The following is a 21,388-nucleotide window of genomic DNA, read 5'->3' as shown; positions in this document are numbered from 1 at the left end:
TATTATAACCTACACATGAGTCACTACCTGAAATATAACCTACACATGAGTCACTACCTGTATTATAACCTACACATGAGTCACTACCTGAAATATAACCTACACATGAGTCACTACCTGTATTATAACATACACATGAGTCACTACCTGTAGTATTATAACCTACACACGAGTCACTACCTGTAAAATAACCTACACATAAGTCACTACCTGTATTATAAACTACATATGAGACATTACCTTTATTATACCTACACATGAGTAACTACCTGTATTATAACCTGCACATAAGCCACTACCTGTATTATAACCTACACATGAGTCACTAGCTGTAGTATTATAACCTACACATGAGTCACTACCGGTGTTATAACCTACACATGAGTAACTACCTGTAAAATAACCTACACACGAGTCACTACCTGTAATATAATCTCCACATGAGTCACTACCTGTATTATAACCTACACATGAGTCACTACCTGCATTATAACTTACACATGAGTCATTACCTGTATTACAACCTGCACATAAGCCACTACCTGTATTATAACCTACACATGAGACACTACCTGCATTATAACTTACACATGAGTCATTACCTGTATTACAACCTGCACATAAGCCACTACCTGTATTATAACCTACACATGAGTCACTACCTGTAGTATTATAAACTACACATGATTCACTACCTGTATTATAACCTACATATGAGTCAATACCTGTAATATAATCTGCACATGAGTCACTGCCTGTATTATAAACTACACATGAGTCATTACCTGTATTATAACCTGCACATAAGCCACTACCTGTATTATAACCTACACATGAGTCACTACCTGTAGTATTATAACCTACACATAAGTCACTACCTGTATTATAACCTACATATGAGTCAATACCTGTAATATAACCTGCACATAAGCCACTCCCTATATTATAACCTACACATGAGTCACTACCTGTAGTATTATAACCTACACATGAGTCACTACCTGTATTATAACCTACACATAAGCCACTACCAGTAATATTATAAACTACTCATGAGTCACTACCTGTATTATAACCTACACATAAGTCACTTCCTGTAATATAACATACATATGAGTCACTACCTGTAATATAACCTACACATGAGTCACTACCTGTATTATACCTACACATGAGTAACTACCTGTATTATATCCTACACATGAGTCACTACCCGTATTATAACCAACACATGAGTCACTACCTGTATTATAACCTACACATGAGTCACTACCAATATTATAACCTACACATGATTTACTAACTGTAATATAACCTACACATGACTAACTACCTGTAAAATAACCTACACACGAATCACTACCTGTAATATAACCTACACATGAGTCACTACCTGTATTATTACCTACACATGAGTCACTACCTATATTATAACTTACACATGAGCCACTACCTCCATTATAGCCTACACATGAGTCACTACCTGTATTATAACCTGCACATGAGTCACAACCTGTATTATAACCTACACACGAGTCACTACCTGTATTATACCTGCACATGAGTCACTACCTGAATTATAACCTACATATGAGTCACTACCCGTATTATAACCAACACATGAGTCACTACCTGTATTATAACCTACACATGAGTCACTACCTGTATTATAACTTAAACATGAGCCACTACCTCCATTGAAGCCTACACATGAGTCACTACCTTTATTATAACCTACAAATGAGTCACTACCTGTATTATAGCTTCACATGAGTAACTACCTGAATTTTAACCTACACATGATTCACTACCTGTATTATAACCTACATATGAGTCAATACCTGTAATATACTCTGCACATGAGTCACTACCTGTATTATAACCTATACATGAGTCACTACCTGTATTATAATATGCACATGAGTCACTACCTGTATTATAACCTATACATGAGTCACTACCTGTATTATAACCAACTCATGAGTCACTACCTGTATTATAACCTACACATGAGTCACTACCAGTATTATAACCTACACATGATTCACTACCTGTAATATAACCTACACATGATTTACTAACTGTAATATAACCAACACATGAGTAACTACTTGTAAAATAACCTACACACGAGTCACTACCTGTAATATAACCTACACATGAGTCACTACCAGTATTATAACCTACACATGAGTCAGTACCTGTATTATAACTTACACATGAGCCACTACCTCCATTATAGCCTACACATGAGTCACTACCGGTATTATGCCTACACATGAGTAATTACCTATATTATAACCTGCACATGAGTCACAACCTGTATTATAACCTACACACGAGTCACTACCTGTATTATACCTACACATGAGTCACTACCTGCATTATAACCTACACATGAGTCACTACCCGTATTATAAGCAACACATGAGTCACTACCTGTATTATAACCTACACATGAGTCACAACCTGTATCATAACCTACATATGAGTAAATACCTGTAATATAATCTGAACATGAGTCACTACCTGTATTATAACCTACACATGAGTCACTACCTGTAATATAATATGCACATGAGTCACTACCTGTATTATAACCTACACATGAGTCACTCCCTGTATTATCACCAACAAATTAGTCACTACCTGTATTATAACATACACATGAGTCACTACCAGTATTATAACCTACACATGAGTCACTACCTGTAATATAACCTACACATGAGTCACTACCTGTATTATAACCTTCTCATGAGTCACTACCTGTAATATAACCTACACATGAGTCACTACCTGTAGTATAACCTTCACATGAGTCACTACCTGTATTATAACCTTCACATGAGTCACTTCCTGTATTATAGCCCTCACATGAGTCACTACCTGTATTATAACCTTCACATGAGTCACTACCTGTATTATAACCTACACATGAGTCACTACCTGTATTACAGTTACACATGAGTCACTACCTGTAATATAACCTGCACATGAGTCACTACCTGTATTATAACCTACACATGAGTCACTACCTATAGTACAACCAACAGATGGGTCACTAACTGTATTATAACCTACACATGAGTCACTACCAGTAATATAACCTATACTTGAGTCACTACGTGTAATATAACCTACACATGAGTCACTGTATGTATTATAACCTACACTAGAGTCACTACCTGTATTATAACGTACACATGAGTCATTACCTGTAGTATTATAACCTACACATGAGTCACTACCTGTAAAAAAACCTACACACGAGTCACAACCTGTAATATAACCTACACATGAGTCACTACATGTATTATAACCTACACATGAGTCACTACCTCTATTATAACCTACACATGAGTCACTACCTGTATCATAACCTATAGCATGAGTCACTACCCGTATTACAACCTACACATGAGTCACTACCAGTATTATAACCTACACATGAGTCACTACCTGTATTATCAGTTACACATGAGTCACTACCTGTAATATAACCTGCACATGAGTCACTACCAGTATTATAACCTACACATGAGTCACTACCTGTAGTATAACCATCAGATGGGTCGCTACCTGTATTATAACCTACACATGAGTCACTACTAGTAATATAACCTACACTTGAGTCATTACGTGTAATATAACCTACACATGAGTCACAATATGTATTATAACCTACACTAGAGTCACTACCTGTATTATAACCTACACATGAGTCGCTACCTGTACTATAACCTACACATGAGTCACTACCTGTATCCTAACCCTTATCATGAGTCAATACCCGTATTACAACCTACACATGAGTCACTACCAGTATATAACCTACACATGAGTCACTAACTGCATTATAACCTACACATGAGTCACTACCTGCATTATAACTTACACATGAGTCACTACCTGTAATATAACCAGCACATGAATCGCTACCTGTATTATAACTTACACATGAGTCACTATCTGTAATATAACCTACACATGAGTCGCTACCTGTATTATAACCTTCTCATGAGTCACTACCACTATTATAACCTACACATGAGTCACTACCTGTATTATAACCAACACATGAGTCACTACCTGTAGAATAACCTTCACATGAGTCACTACCTGTATTATAACCTTCACATGAGTCACTTCCTGTATTATAGCCTTCACATGAGTCACTACCTGTATTATAACCTTCACATGAGTTATTACCTGTATTATAACCTACACATGAGTCACTACCTGTATTATCAGTTACACATGAGTCACTACCTGTAATATAACCTGCACATGAGTCACTACCTGTATTATAACCTACACATGAGTCACTACCTGTATTAAAACCTACACATGAGTCACTACCTGTATTATCAGTTACACATGAGTCTCTACCTGTAATATAACCTGCACATGAGTCACTACCTGTATTATAACCTACACATGAGTCACTACCTGTAGTATAACCAACAGATGGGTCACTACCTGTATTATAACCTACACATGAGTCACTACCAATAATATAACCTACACTTGAGTCACTACGTGTAATATAACCTACACATGAGTCACTACATGTATTATAACCTACACATGCGTCACTACCTCTATTATAACCTACACATGAGTCACTACCTGTATCATAACCTATAACATGAGTCACTACCCGTATTACAACCTACACATGAGTCACTACCAGTATTATAACCTACACATGAGTCACTACCTGTATTATCAGTTACACATGAGTCACTACCTGGAATATAACCTGCACATGAGTCACTACCTGTATTATAACCTACACATGAGTCACTACCTGTAATATAACCAACAAATGGGTCGCTACCTGTATTATAACCTACACATGAGTCACTACTAGTAATATAACTTACACTTGAGTCACTACGTGTAATATAACCTACACATGAGTCACAATATGTATTATAACTTACACTAGAGTCACTACCTGTATTATAACCTACATATGAGTCGATACCTGTACTATAACCTACACATGAGTCACTACCTGTAAAAAAACCTACACACGAGTCACAACCTGTAATATAACCTACACATGAGTCACTACATGTATTATAACCTACACATGAGTCACTACCTCTATTATAACCTACACATGAGTCACTACCTGTATCATAACCTATAACATGAATCAATACCCGTATTACAACCAACACATGAGTCACTAAAAGTATTATAACCTACACATGAGTCACTAACTGCATTATAACCTACACATGAGTCACTACCTGCATTATAACTTACACATGAGTCACTATCTGTAATATAACCACCACATGAGTCGCTACCTGTATTATAACTTACACATGAGTCACTATCTGTAATATAACCTACACATGAGTCACTACCTGTATTATAACCTTCTCATGAGTCACTACCACTATTATAACCTAAACATGAGTCACTTCCTGTATTATAACCAACACATGAGTCACTACCTGTATTATAACCTACACATGAGTCACTACCTGTATTATAACCAACACATGAGTCACTACCTGTATTATATCCTACACATGAGTCACTACCTGTAATATAACCTACACATGAGTCACTACCTGTATTATACCCTTCTCATGAGTCACTACCAGTCTTATAACCTACACATGAGATCACTACCTGTATTATAACCTGCACATGAGTCACTACCTGTATTATAACCTACACATGACTCACTCCCTGTATTATAACCAACACATGATTCACTACCTATAATATAACCTACACATGAGTCACTACCTGTATTATAACCTTCACATGAGTCACTACCTGTATTATAACCTACACATGAGTCACTACCTATATTATAACCTACACATGAGACAATACCTGCATTATAACTTACACATGAGTCACTACGTGTATTATAGCTTACACATGAGTCACTTCCTGTAATATAACCTGCACAAGAGTCACTAACTATATTATAACCTACACATGAGTCACTACCTGTAGTATAACCAACAAATGGGTCACTACCTGTATTATAACCTACACATGAGTCACTACCTGTAATATAACCTGCACATGAGTTACTACCTGTATTATAACCTACACATGAGTCACTACCTGCATTATAACCTACAATTAAGTCACTACCTTTAGTATTATAACCTAAACATGAGTCACTACCTGTATTATAACCTACACATGAGTCACTACCTGTATTATAACCTACACATGAGTCACTACCTGTATTATACCTACACATGAGTTACTACCTGTATTATAACCAACACATGAGTCACTACCTGTATTATAACCTACACATGAGTCACTATCTGTAATATAATCTGCACATGAGTCACAACCTGTATTATACCTACACATGAGTCACTACCTGTATTATAACCAACACATGAGTCACTACCTGTAATATAACCTACACATGAGTCACTACCAGTTTTATAACCTACACATGAGTCACTACCTGTAATATAACCTACACATGAGTTACTACCTGTATTATAACCGACACATGAGTCACTACCTGTATTATAACCTACACATGAGTCACTAGCTGTAGTATTATAACCTACACATCAGTCACTACCTCTATTATAACCTACACATGAGTCACTACCTGTATCATAACCTATAGCATGAGTCACTACCCGTATTACAACCTACACATGAGTCACTACCAGTATTATAACCTACACATGAGTCACTACCTGTATTATCAGTTACACATGAGTCACTACCTGTAATATAACCTGCACATGAGTCACTACCAGTATTATAACCTACACATGAGTCACTACCTGTATTATAACCAACAGATGGGTCGCTACCTGTATTATAACCTACACATGAGTCACTACTAGTAATATAACCTACACTTGAGTCATTACGTGTAATGTAACCTACACATGAGTCACAATATGTATTATAACCTACATTAGAGTCACTACCTGTATTATAACCTACACATGAGTCGCTACCTGTACTATAACCTACACATGAGTCACTACCTGTATCCTAACCCTTAACATGAGGCAATACCCGCATTACAACCTACACATGAGTCACTACCAGTATTATAACCTACACATGAGTCACTAATTGCATTATAACCTACACATGAGTCACTACCTGCATTATAACTTACACATGAGTCACTACCTGTAATATAACCAGCACATGAATCGCTACCTGTATTATAACTTACACATGAGTCACTATCTGTAATATAACCTACACATGAGTCACTACCTGTATTATAACCTTCTCATGAGTCACTACCACTATTATAACCTACACATGAGTCACTACCTGTATTATAACCAACACATGAGTCACTACCTGTAGAATAACCTTCACATGAGTCACTACCTGTATTATAACCTTCACATGAGTCACTTCCTGTATTATAGCCTTCACATGAGTCACTACTTGTATTATAACCTTCACATGAGTTATTACCTGTATTATAACCTACACATGAGTCACTACCTGTATTATCAGTTACACATGAGTCACTACCTGTAATATAACCTGCACATGAGTCACTACCTGTATTATAACCTACACATGAGTCACTACCTGTAATATAACCTGCACATGAGTCACTACCTGTATTATAACCTACACATGAGTCACTACCTGTAGTATAACCAACAGATGGGTCACTACCTGTATTATAACCTACACATGAGTCACTTCCAGTAATATGACCTACACTTGAGTCACTACTTGTAATATAACCTACACATGAGTAACTATATGTATTATAACCTACACTAGAGTCACTACCTGTATTATAACGTACACATGAGTCATTACCTGTAGTACTATAACCTACACATGAGTCACTACCTGTAAAAAAAACTACACACGAGTCACAACCTGTAATATAACCTACACATGAGTCACTACATGTATTATAACCTACACATGCGTCACTACCTCTATTATAACCTACACATGAGTCACTACCTGTATCATAACCTATAACATGAGTCACTACCCGTATTACAACCTACACATGAGTCACTACCAGTATTATAACCTACACATGAGTCACTACCTGTATTATCAGTTACACATGAGTCACTACCTGTAATATAACCTGCACATGAGTCACTACCTGTATTATAACCTACACATGAGTCACTACCTGTAGTATAACCAACAGATGGGTCGCTACATGAATTATAACCTACACATGAGTCACTACCTCTATTTTAACCTACACATGAGTCACTACCTGTATCATAACCTATAACATGAGTCAATACCCGTATTACAACCAACACATGAGTCACTAAAAGTATTATAACCTACACATGAGTCACTAACTGCATTATAACCTACACATGAGTCACTACCTGCATTATAACTTACACATGAGTCACTATCTGTAATATAACCAGCACATGAGTCGCTACCTGTATTATAACTTACACATGAGTCACTATCTGTAATATAACCTACACAAGAGTCACTACCTGTATTATAACCTTCTCATGAGTCACTACCACTATTATAACCTACACATGAGTCACTACCTGTATTATAACCAACACATGAGTCACTACCTGTATTATAACCTACACATGAGTCACTACCTGTATTATAACCAACACATGAATCACTACCTGTATTATATCCTACACATGAGTCACTACCTGTAATATAACCTACACATGAGTCACTACCTGTATTATAACCTTCTCATGAGTCACTACCAGTCTTATAACCTACACATGAGTCACTACCTGTATTATAACCTGCACATGAGTCACTACCTGTATTATAACCTACACATGACTCACTCCCTGTATTATAACCAACACATGAGTCACTACCTATATTATAACCTACACATGAGTCACTACCTGTATTATAACCTTCACATGAATCACTACCTGTATTATAACCTACACATGAGTCACTACCTATATTATAACCTACACATGAGACAATACCTGCATTATAACTTACACATGAGTCACTACGTGTATTATAGCCTACACATGAGTCACTTCCTGTAATATAACCTGCACAAGAGTCACTACCTATATTATAACTTACACATGAGTCACTACCTGTAGTATAACCAACAAATGGGTCACTACCTGTATTATAACCTACACATGAGTCACTACCTGTAATATAACCTGCACATGAGTTACTACCTGTATTATAACCTACACATGAGTCACTACCTGCATTATAACCTACAATTAAGTCACTACCTGTAGTATTATAACCTAAACATGAGTCACTGCCTGTATTATAACCTACACATGAGTCACTACCTGTATTATAACCTACACATGAGTCACTACCTGTATTATAACTTACACATGAGTCACTACCTGTATTATAACCTACACATGAGTCACTATTTGTAATATAATCTGCACATGAGTCACAACCTGTATTTTACCTACACATGAGTCACTACCTGTATTATAACCAACACATGAGTCACTACCTGTAATATAACCTACACATGAGTCACTACCAGTTTTATAACCTACACATGAGTCACTACCTGTAATATAACCTACACATGAGTTACTACCTGTATTATAACCGACACATGAGTCACTCCCTGTATTATAACCTACACATGAGTCACTAGCTGTAGTATTATAACCTACACATGAGTCACTACCTCTATTATAACCTACACATGAGTCACTACCTGTATCATAACCTATAGCATGAGTCACTACCCGTATTATAACCTACACATGAGTCACTACCAGTATTATAACCTACACATGAGTCACTACCTGTATTATCAGTTACACATGAGTCACTACCTGTAATATAACCTGCACATGAGTCACTACCAGTATTATAACCTACACATGAGACAATACCTGCATTATAACCTACAAATGAGTCACTACCTGTATTATAACCTGTAACATGAGTCACTACCCGTATTATAACCTACACATGAGTCACTACCTGTATTATACCCTACACATGAGTCACTACATGTATTATAACCTACACATGAGTCATTACCTGTATTATAACCTGGACAAGAGTCACTACCTGTAGTATTTTAACGTACACATGAGTCACTACCTATATTATAGCCTACCCATGAGTCTGTACCTGTAGTATTTTAACGTACACAGAGTCACTACCTGTATTATAACCTACACATGAGTCACTACCTGTATTATAACCTCCACATGAGTCACTACCTGTATTATAACCTAGACATGAGTCAGTACCTGTAGTATTTTAGCGTACACAGAGTCACTACCTGTATTATAACCTACACATGAGTCAGTACCTGTAGTATTATAACCTACACACGAGTCACTACCTGTATTATAACCTACACATGAGTCACTACCTGTATTATAACCTACACATCAGACAGTACCTGTAGTATTATAACCTCCACATGAGTCACTACCTGTATTGTAACCTTCACATGAGTCACTACCTGTATTATAACCAACACATGAGTCATTACCTGTATCATAACCTACACATGACTCACTACCTGTATTATAACTTACACATGAGTCACTACCTGCATTACAGCCTACACATGAGTCACTACCTGCATCATAACGTACACATGAGTCACTACCTGTAATATAACCTACACATGAGTCACTACCTGCATTATAACGTATATATGAGTCACTACCTGTATTATAACCTACACACGAGTCACTACATGTATTATAATTTACACCTGAGTCACTACCTGTATTATAGCCTACACATTAGTCACTACCTGTAATATATCCTACACATGAGTCACTACCTGTATTATAACCTACACATGAGTCACTACCTGTATTATAACCTACACATGACTCACTACCTGTATTATAACTTACACCTGAGTCACTACCTGTATTATAGCCTACACATTAGTCACTACCTGTAATATATCCTACACATGAGTCACTACCTGCATCATAACCTACACATGAGTCACTACCTGTAATATAACCTACACATGAGTCACTACCTGCATTATAACGTACATATGAGTCACTACCTGTATTATAACCTACACACGAGTCACTACGAGTATTATAATTTACACATGAGTCACTGCCTGTATTATAGCCTACACATTAGTCACTACCTGTAATATATCCTACACCAGAGTCACTACCTGTATTATAACCTACACATGAGTCACTACCTGTATTATAACCTACACATGAGTCACTACCTGTATTATAACATACACATGAGTCAATACCTGTATTATAACCTACATATGAGTCAGTACCGGTATTATAACCTACACTTGAGTAAGGTGTTACTTAATCTACCAACATGTGTTACTTACTCTACCAACATGTGTTACTTACTCTACCAACAGATGTTACCCGGGCTACTTCGTAAACGGCAACATAAGTTGGACTGAACAGGGCACGACATGTCTTGGTCAGATGGGAGGTTGGACGGCTGTATCTATACTCAACTGTACAGCGATCGACGGTGAGATGTTTCTCTCTTATCTCTTAAGCTAGCTATGTTTCAGTGACCTTTTTATCTCTCCCTATCCCTATCTCTTTTTGTTATATTTTACTGCCCTTTGCTATGTCTCATTGTCTCTCACTCCTCTCTACTATATCTTACTGCCATTTGCTATGTATCATTATCTCTCACTCCTCTCTACTATATCTTACTGCCCTTTACTACGTCTCATTGTCTCTCACTCCTCTCTACTATATCTTACTGCCCTTTACTAACTCATTGTCTCTCACTCCTCTCTACTATATCTTACTGCCCTTTGCTATGTCTCATTGTTTCTCACTCCTCTCTACTATATCTTACTGCCATTTGCTATGTATCATTATCTCTCACTCCTCTCTACTATATTTTACTGCCCTTTGCTATGTCTCATTGTCTCTCACTCCTCTCTACTATATCTTACTGCCATTTGCTATGTATCATTATCTCTCACTCCTCTCTACTATATTTTTCTGCCCTTTGCTATGTCTCATTGTCTCTCACTCCTCTCTACTATATCTTACTGCCATTTGCTATGTATCATTATCTCTCACTCCTCTCTACTATATCTTACTTCCCTTTACTATGTCTCATTGTCTCTCACTCCTCTCTACTATATCTTACTTCCCTTTACTATGTCTCATTGTCTCTCAATCCTCTCTACTATATCTTACTGCCCTTTACTATGTCTCATTGTCTTTCACTCCTCTCTACTATATCTTACTGCCTTTCACAATGTCTCATTGTCTCTCACTCCTCTCTACTATATCTTACTGCCCTTTACTATGTCTCATTGTCTCTCTCTCCTCTCTACTATCCCTTACTGTGCTTTGCTACGATTCATTGTCTCTTACTACTCTTACTGTCTCTCATCATTTCTCACTCCTCAAAAAGAATTTGAACCTTGCCTTGGGAAATTACATATGTATGTAAGCGTTTCAGAATACCCTCACCGTCTCTCCATAGAATCCGCGACCATATAAGAACCTTTAGGAATTCTGATTCCTCTCCCTGACTTAAGAAATCGACTCCATGTTCATATAAAACAGAATTCTAACTTCGTGGCATCTTTTGTTGTTGTTTTAATGCTCTGACATCATTTATGTAAAAAGTCCATCTCGGCACAGGTCATCGACCCACAACGGAGCCTAGGGGACGAAAAATTAAGAGTAAGATAAAATAAAAAATAGAAAAGAAAAGGCCACTTGTAAAGGCCTGGGACTTAGGGATATGAATCCCTTGCCAGCCTAATCAGGATCTTATAAAAGGAAAGTCAAGAACCGTCGTGGCATAATTATCTTAAGCGCCCGTATCGTTTACTTTACCAACAGTGTGTAACGCCTCCTCACTACCAAGCTGGCCTGAGGTGGTGACCGAGGTGAGTGAGAACCACCAGACCCTCAACGGCAGTATCAACTTCACCTGCCTGGATAACATGGCCACCATCCAGAATATTTCTGTGCAGGTGATCAACTGTATCAACCAGACCGACCCAGCTGTACCTTACGCTTACCTTCCCCCACCTGAACCTTGCAACCGTGAGTCTTGGGGAACCTTGGGTGTAGAGAGGGGGGGGGGCGGGAATAGGGAGAAGCTTTTTAATTTTAGGTGTAGGTGGGTAAGATAGGGTAGTGGGTAACGTAGGTGAATGGGGAATGTGGTTTCATGTGTATTTGGGATTAACAAAGGTGATGGAGATTAGGTGGTTTAAGGTGTTGCTGGAAACAAACTAGGTGAAGAGAATTAAGTTATTATAGGAGTAAGTTAGATGAAGTTAGTTGACGAGGTGATAATCTCTGTGTAGGGTGAAGGTGACTCTGAGTGTAAGTAATGAAGTGTGACAAATAATTCAGGCGTTATTATGTACAGCACCATTTCATAAAAGATAAAATGCCTGTAGGAGAGAGAGAGAGAGATACTAAAGCAAGCTACGCTGTACAGGATGCATAGGTATACCTGAGGTGACGAACGCTGACACGGACTGGACCGAGACAGCTACTTACCTCGTCAACACCACCGTCACCGCCACCTGCAACGTCAGTCACCTCTTTAACTTCACTACTGACCTCCTCACCCTCGCCTGCACCGCTCTGGGCTGGGATACCTTGCCACCCTGCTACCCTGGTAAGTACACCTGGCTACGCGTGTCCCATCACACACTTGCCCACACCTGTCCCATTACACACCTGTCTACACCTGTCCCATCACACACGTGGTTACACCTGTCCCATCACACACCTGGCTACAACTGTCTTTCACACTCCTGGCTACACCTGTCCCATCACACACCTTGCTACACCTGTCCACACACCTGGCTACAATTGTCTTTCACACTCCTGGCTACACCTGTCTCAATAAATATACAATAATGAAGTATTACCATTAATTTGAAGGAGTTGCTACAGCGAGGCCGAAGCGCCACTTGATGGCAGTGCGACCAACTTTCCACAGAAAACGTCTTTTATATGATGGGAAACTATTACTGTTTATTGAGCTACAGTTTTTTGAGCCTCAAAGAAGAGGTACGCATGATCGTCATAGAAAAAATGCAGTATAAAATAGTTTACTTGAACTAAATTAACTGCATAAACCATTACCTAAGAAAATATTAGTATGAGCTTTATGAAGCTTACATTATAAGTAACGAATGGGCATTAAACGGAAATATTTAATGTCTTAAGATTTTATTCCTTGGCACTAAAAAATTTAAGATTTCTTATAAATACAAAGGGTAAAACAGGTGTCACAACTTAAGGCTGAAGGAGCCACAAGTCAGAAAACTGTTAGGTCAAACTTTTTTGTAGAATATTGTGATGGCACCGAGAGTAACCTCTTTCAAGACCAGACTTGACCAACACACAGCGGATGTACAGTTACATTCAGTAGCCAGTACATGCCCAGTACTTGCCAACAATGCGTAACAGAGACGTGACCGATCGCCCAAGCGGTTAATGTGCCGATCAGTGATCATTTATCCAGGCGGTGAATATGGAAAATATTTTGTTTCCATATTCAGTATAAATATGATATAAACGAGGTGACTGTGAATGTTATTTCAATTCATAATTTTTTATTCGATACATATTTCAGCATAGCACAACAATATAGCTATTCACTTTGATGTCCGATTTTAAATCCTTAAATTATTCCTGAATGTTCCTGAGCAATAGTCTGTCGTGGTATAATATTTTGTTTGGAAGTAAACTAAAATTTAACTACACGATCTGTTCTTACAATATTCCTATGAAAAACTGTTTTAGCATTGATGAATTACCTTCTGTTACATTTTCACAAAGTTACGTTCAACTTCCAAAAATAAAAGTGAAAATGTTATTCTGGAGATTCCAAGATGTAAACAAAGCAGACGACAGATGGTGACACTGGCGTCACCTTACGCCAGAGCAAATAACTAAAACAGGCTTAGTTGGCACCATACTATTCTTCGAGAGCTATATTTCCATATTGGATATTCCTAGACCTGGCTACACCCATCCTCTCATACACCTGGCTACACCTGTCCTTTCAAACGCCTGGCTCCATTTATCCTCTCACACACCTGGCTACACCTATCCTTTCACACATTTCTTCCTTCATAAACGCTACCTACACCTGTCCCTTCATACATGCAACAGGTAGTTCTATCCAGCCGATTACCACTTCATGTAACAGGCAGTTACCACTTCCAGTCTGTGTTCCAGGCAGTGATATTACATATATACAGTAGGTATCGTTATCACTGTCTCCTTTATATGTTCCAGTTCAGTGGAGATTAGAGCTATCCCCACCGCTGACACCTTAATGTTCCTGGAGTGGGTGTTTGTACACCTCCTGCTAACATCTATGTACTAGCTGGTGTTCCCTCCGGCTGGCACTGTACCTTGTAACTCTTGTAGTTACTTTTTAGTTCTTTCACAGTAATTAATGTACACACAAACACTATCTGGCCTTTCTATTTCATTACTAAAATATAGCACACTCTATGGTTATTACGTAATTACGAATCAAACGGATGAAAGCAGCTGTCTACAGGGCTGGGCACTTGGTGATGACCCGTGTAAATCAGAGGTGCGTGGAGGACATGGGCATGTCATTCAACACGTGAGAAGGAAGTGATAAGCTATATTTAGTTACTGATTAATTCGAGTAGCGTAGTTTACATATTTGCTACAAGTAAATAGCTCATATTTATATAAATACTACTATCTATATTATTTGAGAAACTTGTTTTTCACTGAATGTTTATTATTATATCAACGTTGTTAATGTTTTCTCATTTTGACTGTTGATCACATTATTAAACAACAAATTTTAATTTCTTGGTGAATGTTTAAATAAATACATTTATACATTGGTGTGATTATAATGGCTTGAAATGAAAATAGTCGAAATTATGTTTCAGGAAACCGACGATAATATAGTGCTTCTTTAGTTGACTGACAGGCAGTTTTTCACATTTATATATCAATTATACAGGGTGTCCATTAATGATTACCCTAAAACAGTATGCTCTCATGTTTTAATCAGGGTAATCATTTATGGACACCCTGTATTTCATTTAAAATTTGTATAAGCACCTCCAGCCTCGATCACGTTGTTTAGCCTAAGAGGCATAGATGTCACCACGTCTCCAGTCAAGTCCCGTCCAGCCCGGCTTCCAAATTGTTCCCAGGAATGTAATGTAGTATATTTGGTGCTATGGGTTTCCATCTTCTGCATCATTACTGCATTTTGAAAAAATAAATAAATGCAGACTTTTTTACTAGAATAAGAGAAATGACGTCACAATCGTGCTTACCAACCCTATCGAGATGTCAGGCGAGGTAGTGTTCATTTTGAAATTCATCGCACCGAGAGGTAAAAGTAATTTATGGTCTGCTGTACGGTACGTCTAGCTACACCTGTCCTTCATACACCTGGTTTACCTGTCTTACATACGTCTAGCTACACCTGTCTTACATACGCCTAGCTACACCTGTCCTCCATACACCTAGCAACATCTGTTTTACATACCTGTCTAACTTCACCTGTCCTTCATACACCTGGTTATACCCGTCTTACATACGCCTAGCTATATCTGTCATTCATACACCTGGCAACACCTGTCTTACATACGTCTAGTTACACCTGTATCCTAATTATCTAAATACAAAAAAATACATGTCACTGTAAGTTTCATATGCATTTCAACAGTTTTGTAGAGAGTTAAAATTTGGTAGAAAGATGTGGGTGACCTAGAAGAAGGTCTCTATACGTAAGTTGGGTCGGCCCTGCAGGAGCCGACCCTCTCCTCCACTCCCCTACCACATTTATGGTTATGGGGCCACGGCTGGGATTTTGTTGAATTAATAACCCGGGTAAAGCCGTGTAAATGAAGTAGTTACTATATTTGTTTTATTATTAAGTATTATTATTTATTGCATTATTATTATTATTGTTATCATTATCATAAATAATACTAGTAAGGGGTGACGACAAGTGTTGGTCCCTTCCGCAGCCTGTGTGGCGGACCCCCCTGCAGTGGTCGGTAACTTAGAGAGAGACAACATTACCGATAACAGTGTTGGCGTTACCATAGGCTACAGGTGTCTTCCACTCATGTTCTTCCCTCCAACGCCAGTAAGTAACTACTCACCTAACACTGGATTTTCACAGATTTGTACAGTACCTCCCCAGGTCACTTCCTCCCCAGCAACACACTCTAGCGACCGCCTTATTTCAGCGACCACCTTTTATCAATAATTCCCACGTCGATGAGAAGGAGGATTTGGTTCGTCACACTACTACTACTACTACTACTACTACTACTACTTTTTTTTTTAATGGCCTCCAGCCTCCCCCAATAGCCACACCTTCGCCACAATTTAATTACCTTAATATTAAATATCCTAATACATAAGAAGCTTTCCTATCTGTGTTAAATTAGTTGAGCCGCAGATCTATGCGGCATTCAGCGACAGTAGCCTCATAGTCAATATCTGCAGCAGTTGTCGGAGTTGGGGCAGAAGCTCTCGTTCCCCTGAGGCAGAGCAAAGCCGACCGAAGGAGAGAGAAAGACAGTCGACATCCCATCCAGGCTGTAACATAACTTCTGGGCTGCTGCTTCTGTTCGGAGATCAACTCCGCGAGTCTGGCGTAGAAACATCTTGCACATGGTCTCATCCCACCAGAGGTTGTGAACACTAGAGGAGTGAAGCTGCCTTGATCAACGTTTTGAATTCTCTCCCCATATGCCCTTCTCTTGTCGTTCTCGTTCCTCCCATGTGCAGCATCAAGAGCTAGGTTACGGTGACATGCGGCCATGGGATCAAAAATCCTGATGTCGAAGAAAGCTCGCTGTCCCAGCGTCCAGAATCCTCGAGCACTGATGTCCACACGGGCTTCGTTAGTTGTGTTTGAAGTCCTGTGTTGGAAGATCTCACCATCCAATGGAAGGAGAGTCGGTTCTACCATGACGTCCCGGCAGATTTCCTTCAACATATTTGCTGTGAGATCCCTTACCTCGTCATGCCTCATGCATATGAAACCCCCCTTCTTGCACACCATGGCGTGATCGCCATCCTAGGAAGAGCCACACACGCATTGGGAGGGCAAACCTTCTACTGGCCGAACGTACTTTAGAGCAATGGCATCTGTAAATTCTTGTTTATCAAGACTGAAACCATTTGCCCTTATCGGTAACGTAGTTAACCAGTTCGAGGCGCCCACCTCCTGCGCTATTGCTACTTTTTTTTTCAAATTTTCTGGAACCTGCAGCAATAGTTGCTGCAACTTATCATTTTGGCAGTGCTGTCGATCTGTCGTAATGGACCTACGAATCTTATTTACTTCGCTGGTATCCACTTCCCCTGTTGCATTCTGGGCTATTATGTGGTCCGTGAGGGCTGCGGTGAGCTTAAGTGAATTTTGATGTTCAGTGGCAGCAATCTCCTCTGGATTTGTTAGTCCCATCCCTCCCAGTCTTGGTGGAAGTGCAAGAAGTGCTCTTTCTGCTGGGGTTAAGTCAGGGTGTTTCACTAATTTGGGAATGAACTTGACACTGATAGCTTCTTCCAGAGGGTGAAGGAGGGGTTCGATATCAGGGATAGTACGCATCAGGTAGTTCCAGCGATGCTTGGCTCCATGGGTGAATGCAGCAAAGGCCGCATGTGGCTCTGTGTTAGCAATATCAGGCAGAGCTTGGATTTCACTAACCCACTCATTCACCTTTCCCGCTACGTACTCGGTCTTGAAGTCCGTAGTGCCAATTACTGCGCCTAGATGTCTTTGGCCGTCCTTAGTTATTTTGACCTCACTTCCGCCAAAATCCTCCAATGCCTGTTCATAATGTTCTGGTTTCACGATGAGGAAGGACTTGCTGGCGTTTGGGTGGTACCCTATTTGTGGACCTCGCGATGTTACCAAGTCCCACCACTTTTTGATGCCCTCCACTTTTCCTGCTCCTGTAAGGTCATCAGCATATGCCACTTGTTTGACCCCAGTTGTTTCAAATTTTATTTCTTGTTGGAGCACTGATAGGCCTATTGCATACATTGCCATTGCAACAGGGTCCCCCTATGTTGTTCCCTCGGTCGACTGTAAGATGGTATCACCTCTTAGAGCCTTGTTGTTTACTATGTAGAGGTCTGATGGATTCCTATACGAATTTTCAACATACATCGCAAAGCTTGGACACTTGATCTTGATGTTGTGCAGTGCAGCCTTGCGGTTAAGTATGTTGAATGCGTTTGAAGCATCCACTAGGAGAACTGCCTCACAATCACGCTGCTCAAATATCAATCTCATGGCGTGAATGGTAGCTTCCCCACCAGCCTGGTGGCCAGCACACACTTGTAGGTTCCCTGCTGCTGCCCTGACATCATCCTTTACCACCTCCATTATGCATTTGCCGATGATCCGCCTCAGCACTTCCCCCACCCCTATAGGTCTACATCCTGGTTTCTTTTCCAGAGGAATAAGGCGGCAGGCCATCAGGGCCTGGAGGTGATGGCAGCAAGAGGATGCAAGCTTTCTTGCAAGGGCGGCAATGGCAGTGCAGCGATCGTTTGCTACAGGGCCAAACTTGTTTGTGCTGAGGATGACTCTCCAACCGTTTGCATACAGACCTGAAGGGCCGGCTCCTCCTCGAGTCTTCAGTGCCTTTTTCCACACCATCTCTCCTGTTATTTTCTCGAACAGGACAGCATTTGGTGGGATATAGTCACCCTGGAACCTGATGCCTTCGTCTTTGCTTGCAGGGGGATGTTTCTCTTTCAATAGTTTTAATGTCTCTCTGTTTATTGGCATCACCCCACCGGAGGATTCCTCTGTGAGAGATCTTACCGCAAGAGACACTTTTCCCACACGCATTTTGTTTCCAAATTTTCTTGCCACGTCATCGGTGTTTTGCTTTCCGTCACCCGTAAGTTTTAGTCTCTCCTGCAGTGTTCTTGCTTCACATAGGAGATCATCTAGGACCCCAGTCTGCCACATTTTCTCTTCATTGCCGCCACATTTTCTTTGTGCTTAGTCTTTGTGTGTGTCCTCTGACAAAATAGATGTGGTATTATTGCCAGTATTTGAAGAGCTAGAGGGGCGAGGAGGCGGTCCTGAGTGTAATCAGTCATGAAGCGAGTCATCTCCCGAATCATTTCTTTGGTGGCTGCACACTTGGGTGGTTCAAATAAGTTAGCGGGCGACCACTTGACAATTTCTGAGTAGGTTTCTTTGACCCATATGTCTGCATTTTCCATCGACATGCCATTCCACTGAGGTGGCTGTCTCTCATTCTCCTCGTGGACACCTGCTACTAAGGGAGCAGCATTTCTTCGTACTACATTTACGGGTTGAGTAGACTCACTGCTATCATTTCGGATATCATCGGGTAGTTGGGTCCCGGCGATATCCACTGTGGCCACCTGTGTCGGCTCCCTGCGACGTGGGTTCCGACACTGGTCTCGCTTCTTGCAATCCACACATGGTCGGTTGTTTCTCGCACAAACACAATTTGTGCAGTTTTGGTTCGGGTTAGCACAGACGCAGCAATGATTGTTACCAGGCATAGTGAACAGCACCTTGCGCGACAGTTACGTCCGCCTCCGAACATCTGATTTAGTCCCAGGCACAAGATAATACTGGTTCTTATGAGGGAAGGGCGGAGAGGTGACAGGCTGGACTGCTGTGTCCAGGTAGTAGGGGCATACGTGCGCGCGTGGGTGTGTAGGCTACCCCTCCCCCCAAGGGCGACCATCCATACGTCAGAATGATACACTATGGACAAGAATTTGTCACACCAAGCACTTGTTTATATATCCTTGGCACAAAGAACCACTATTTATATGGTCTCACTGGTGTAATATCACTTGGTTCGTCGAGACCCTACATGAAGTGTCCTACTATGGTGGGGGGGCGACCGCATGGGAGCACTCTCGGCCCCATAGGGGCGAGAGTCTCGAGACCACTCCTGTCAAAGTAGGCCTATCGACACTGACCTTGGCTCCGAGCCTTGCGTTATTCCACTGACCCAGCGCCGCCAGGTCACCACTCGCTTGGTGATCGCCGGTGAACACACGGAATATTTACAATTTATGCCGTAAGGGATGAGAAGAAACCTTGGGTGGCAATGCTTAGGGTGACATCCGATATTCACCGACACATTGTTAAATTCCCGCTCCCACACAACGAGTATATCCCCACCAATAACCCTTTAGATCAGGGAGGACGTTCCACGACACCCACGCCACGCCACGCTACTACTACTACTACTAATTTGCTGTCACTCGAAATCGAGTATGACGATCAACCAGTTATGATACAATGGTATGAGTTATTAAGGATGTCACCTACGTTGGTGAGTTTTGAGGTAACCAAAGAGGCCGACACGGGACCGGCAGGGTCGTTCACAGATGTTGCACGTGTG

At 40.1% G+C, this 21,388-nt stretch overlaps 1 protein-coding gene across 1 annotated transcript in view; it reads left to right on the top strand.

Annotated features, from left to right (window-relative positions):
- The window catches only part of LOC121871295 (complement receptor type 1-like), a 55,713-nt gene that overhangs the window by 15,391 nt on the left and 18,934 nt on the right, over positions 1-21,388 (top strand). The window contains exons 8-11 of the mRNA XM_042373514.1: positions 11,360-11,478; positions 12,825-13,031; positions 13,435-13,617; positions 16,988-17,109. Coding sequence (XP_042229448.1) covers positions 11,360-11,478; positions 12,825-13,031; positions 13,435-13,617; positions 16,988-17,109 — 631 coding nt within the window. The remainder of the gene's footprint in view (positions 1-11,359; positions 11,479-12,824; positions 13,032-13,434; positions 13,618-16,987; positions 17,110-21,388) is intronic.

Source organism: Homarus americanus, unplaced genomic scaffold (assembly GCF_018991925.1).
Source record: "Homarus americanus isolate GMGI-L3 unplaced genomic scaffold, GMGI_Hamer_2.0 scaffold45698, whole genome shotgun sequence".
In the NCBI taxonomy this organism is placed as follows: Eukaryota; Metazoa; Arthropoda; class Malacostraca; order Decapoda; family Nephropidae; genus Homarus; species Homarus americanus.
The sequence above is the reverse complement of the archived record's forward strand: the minus strand, read 5'-3'. Positions and strand labels throughout refer to the sequence as shown.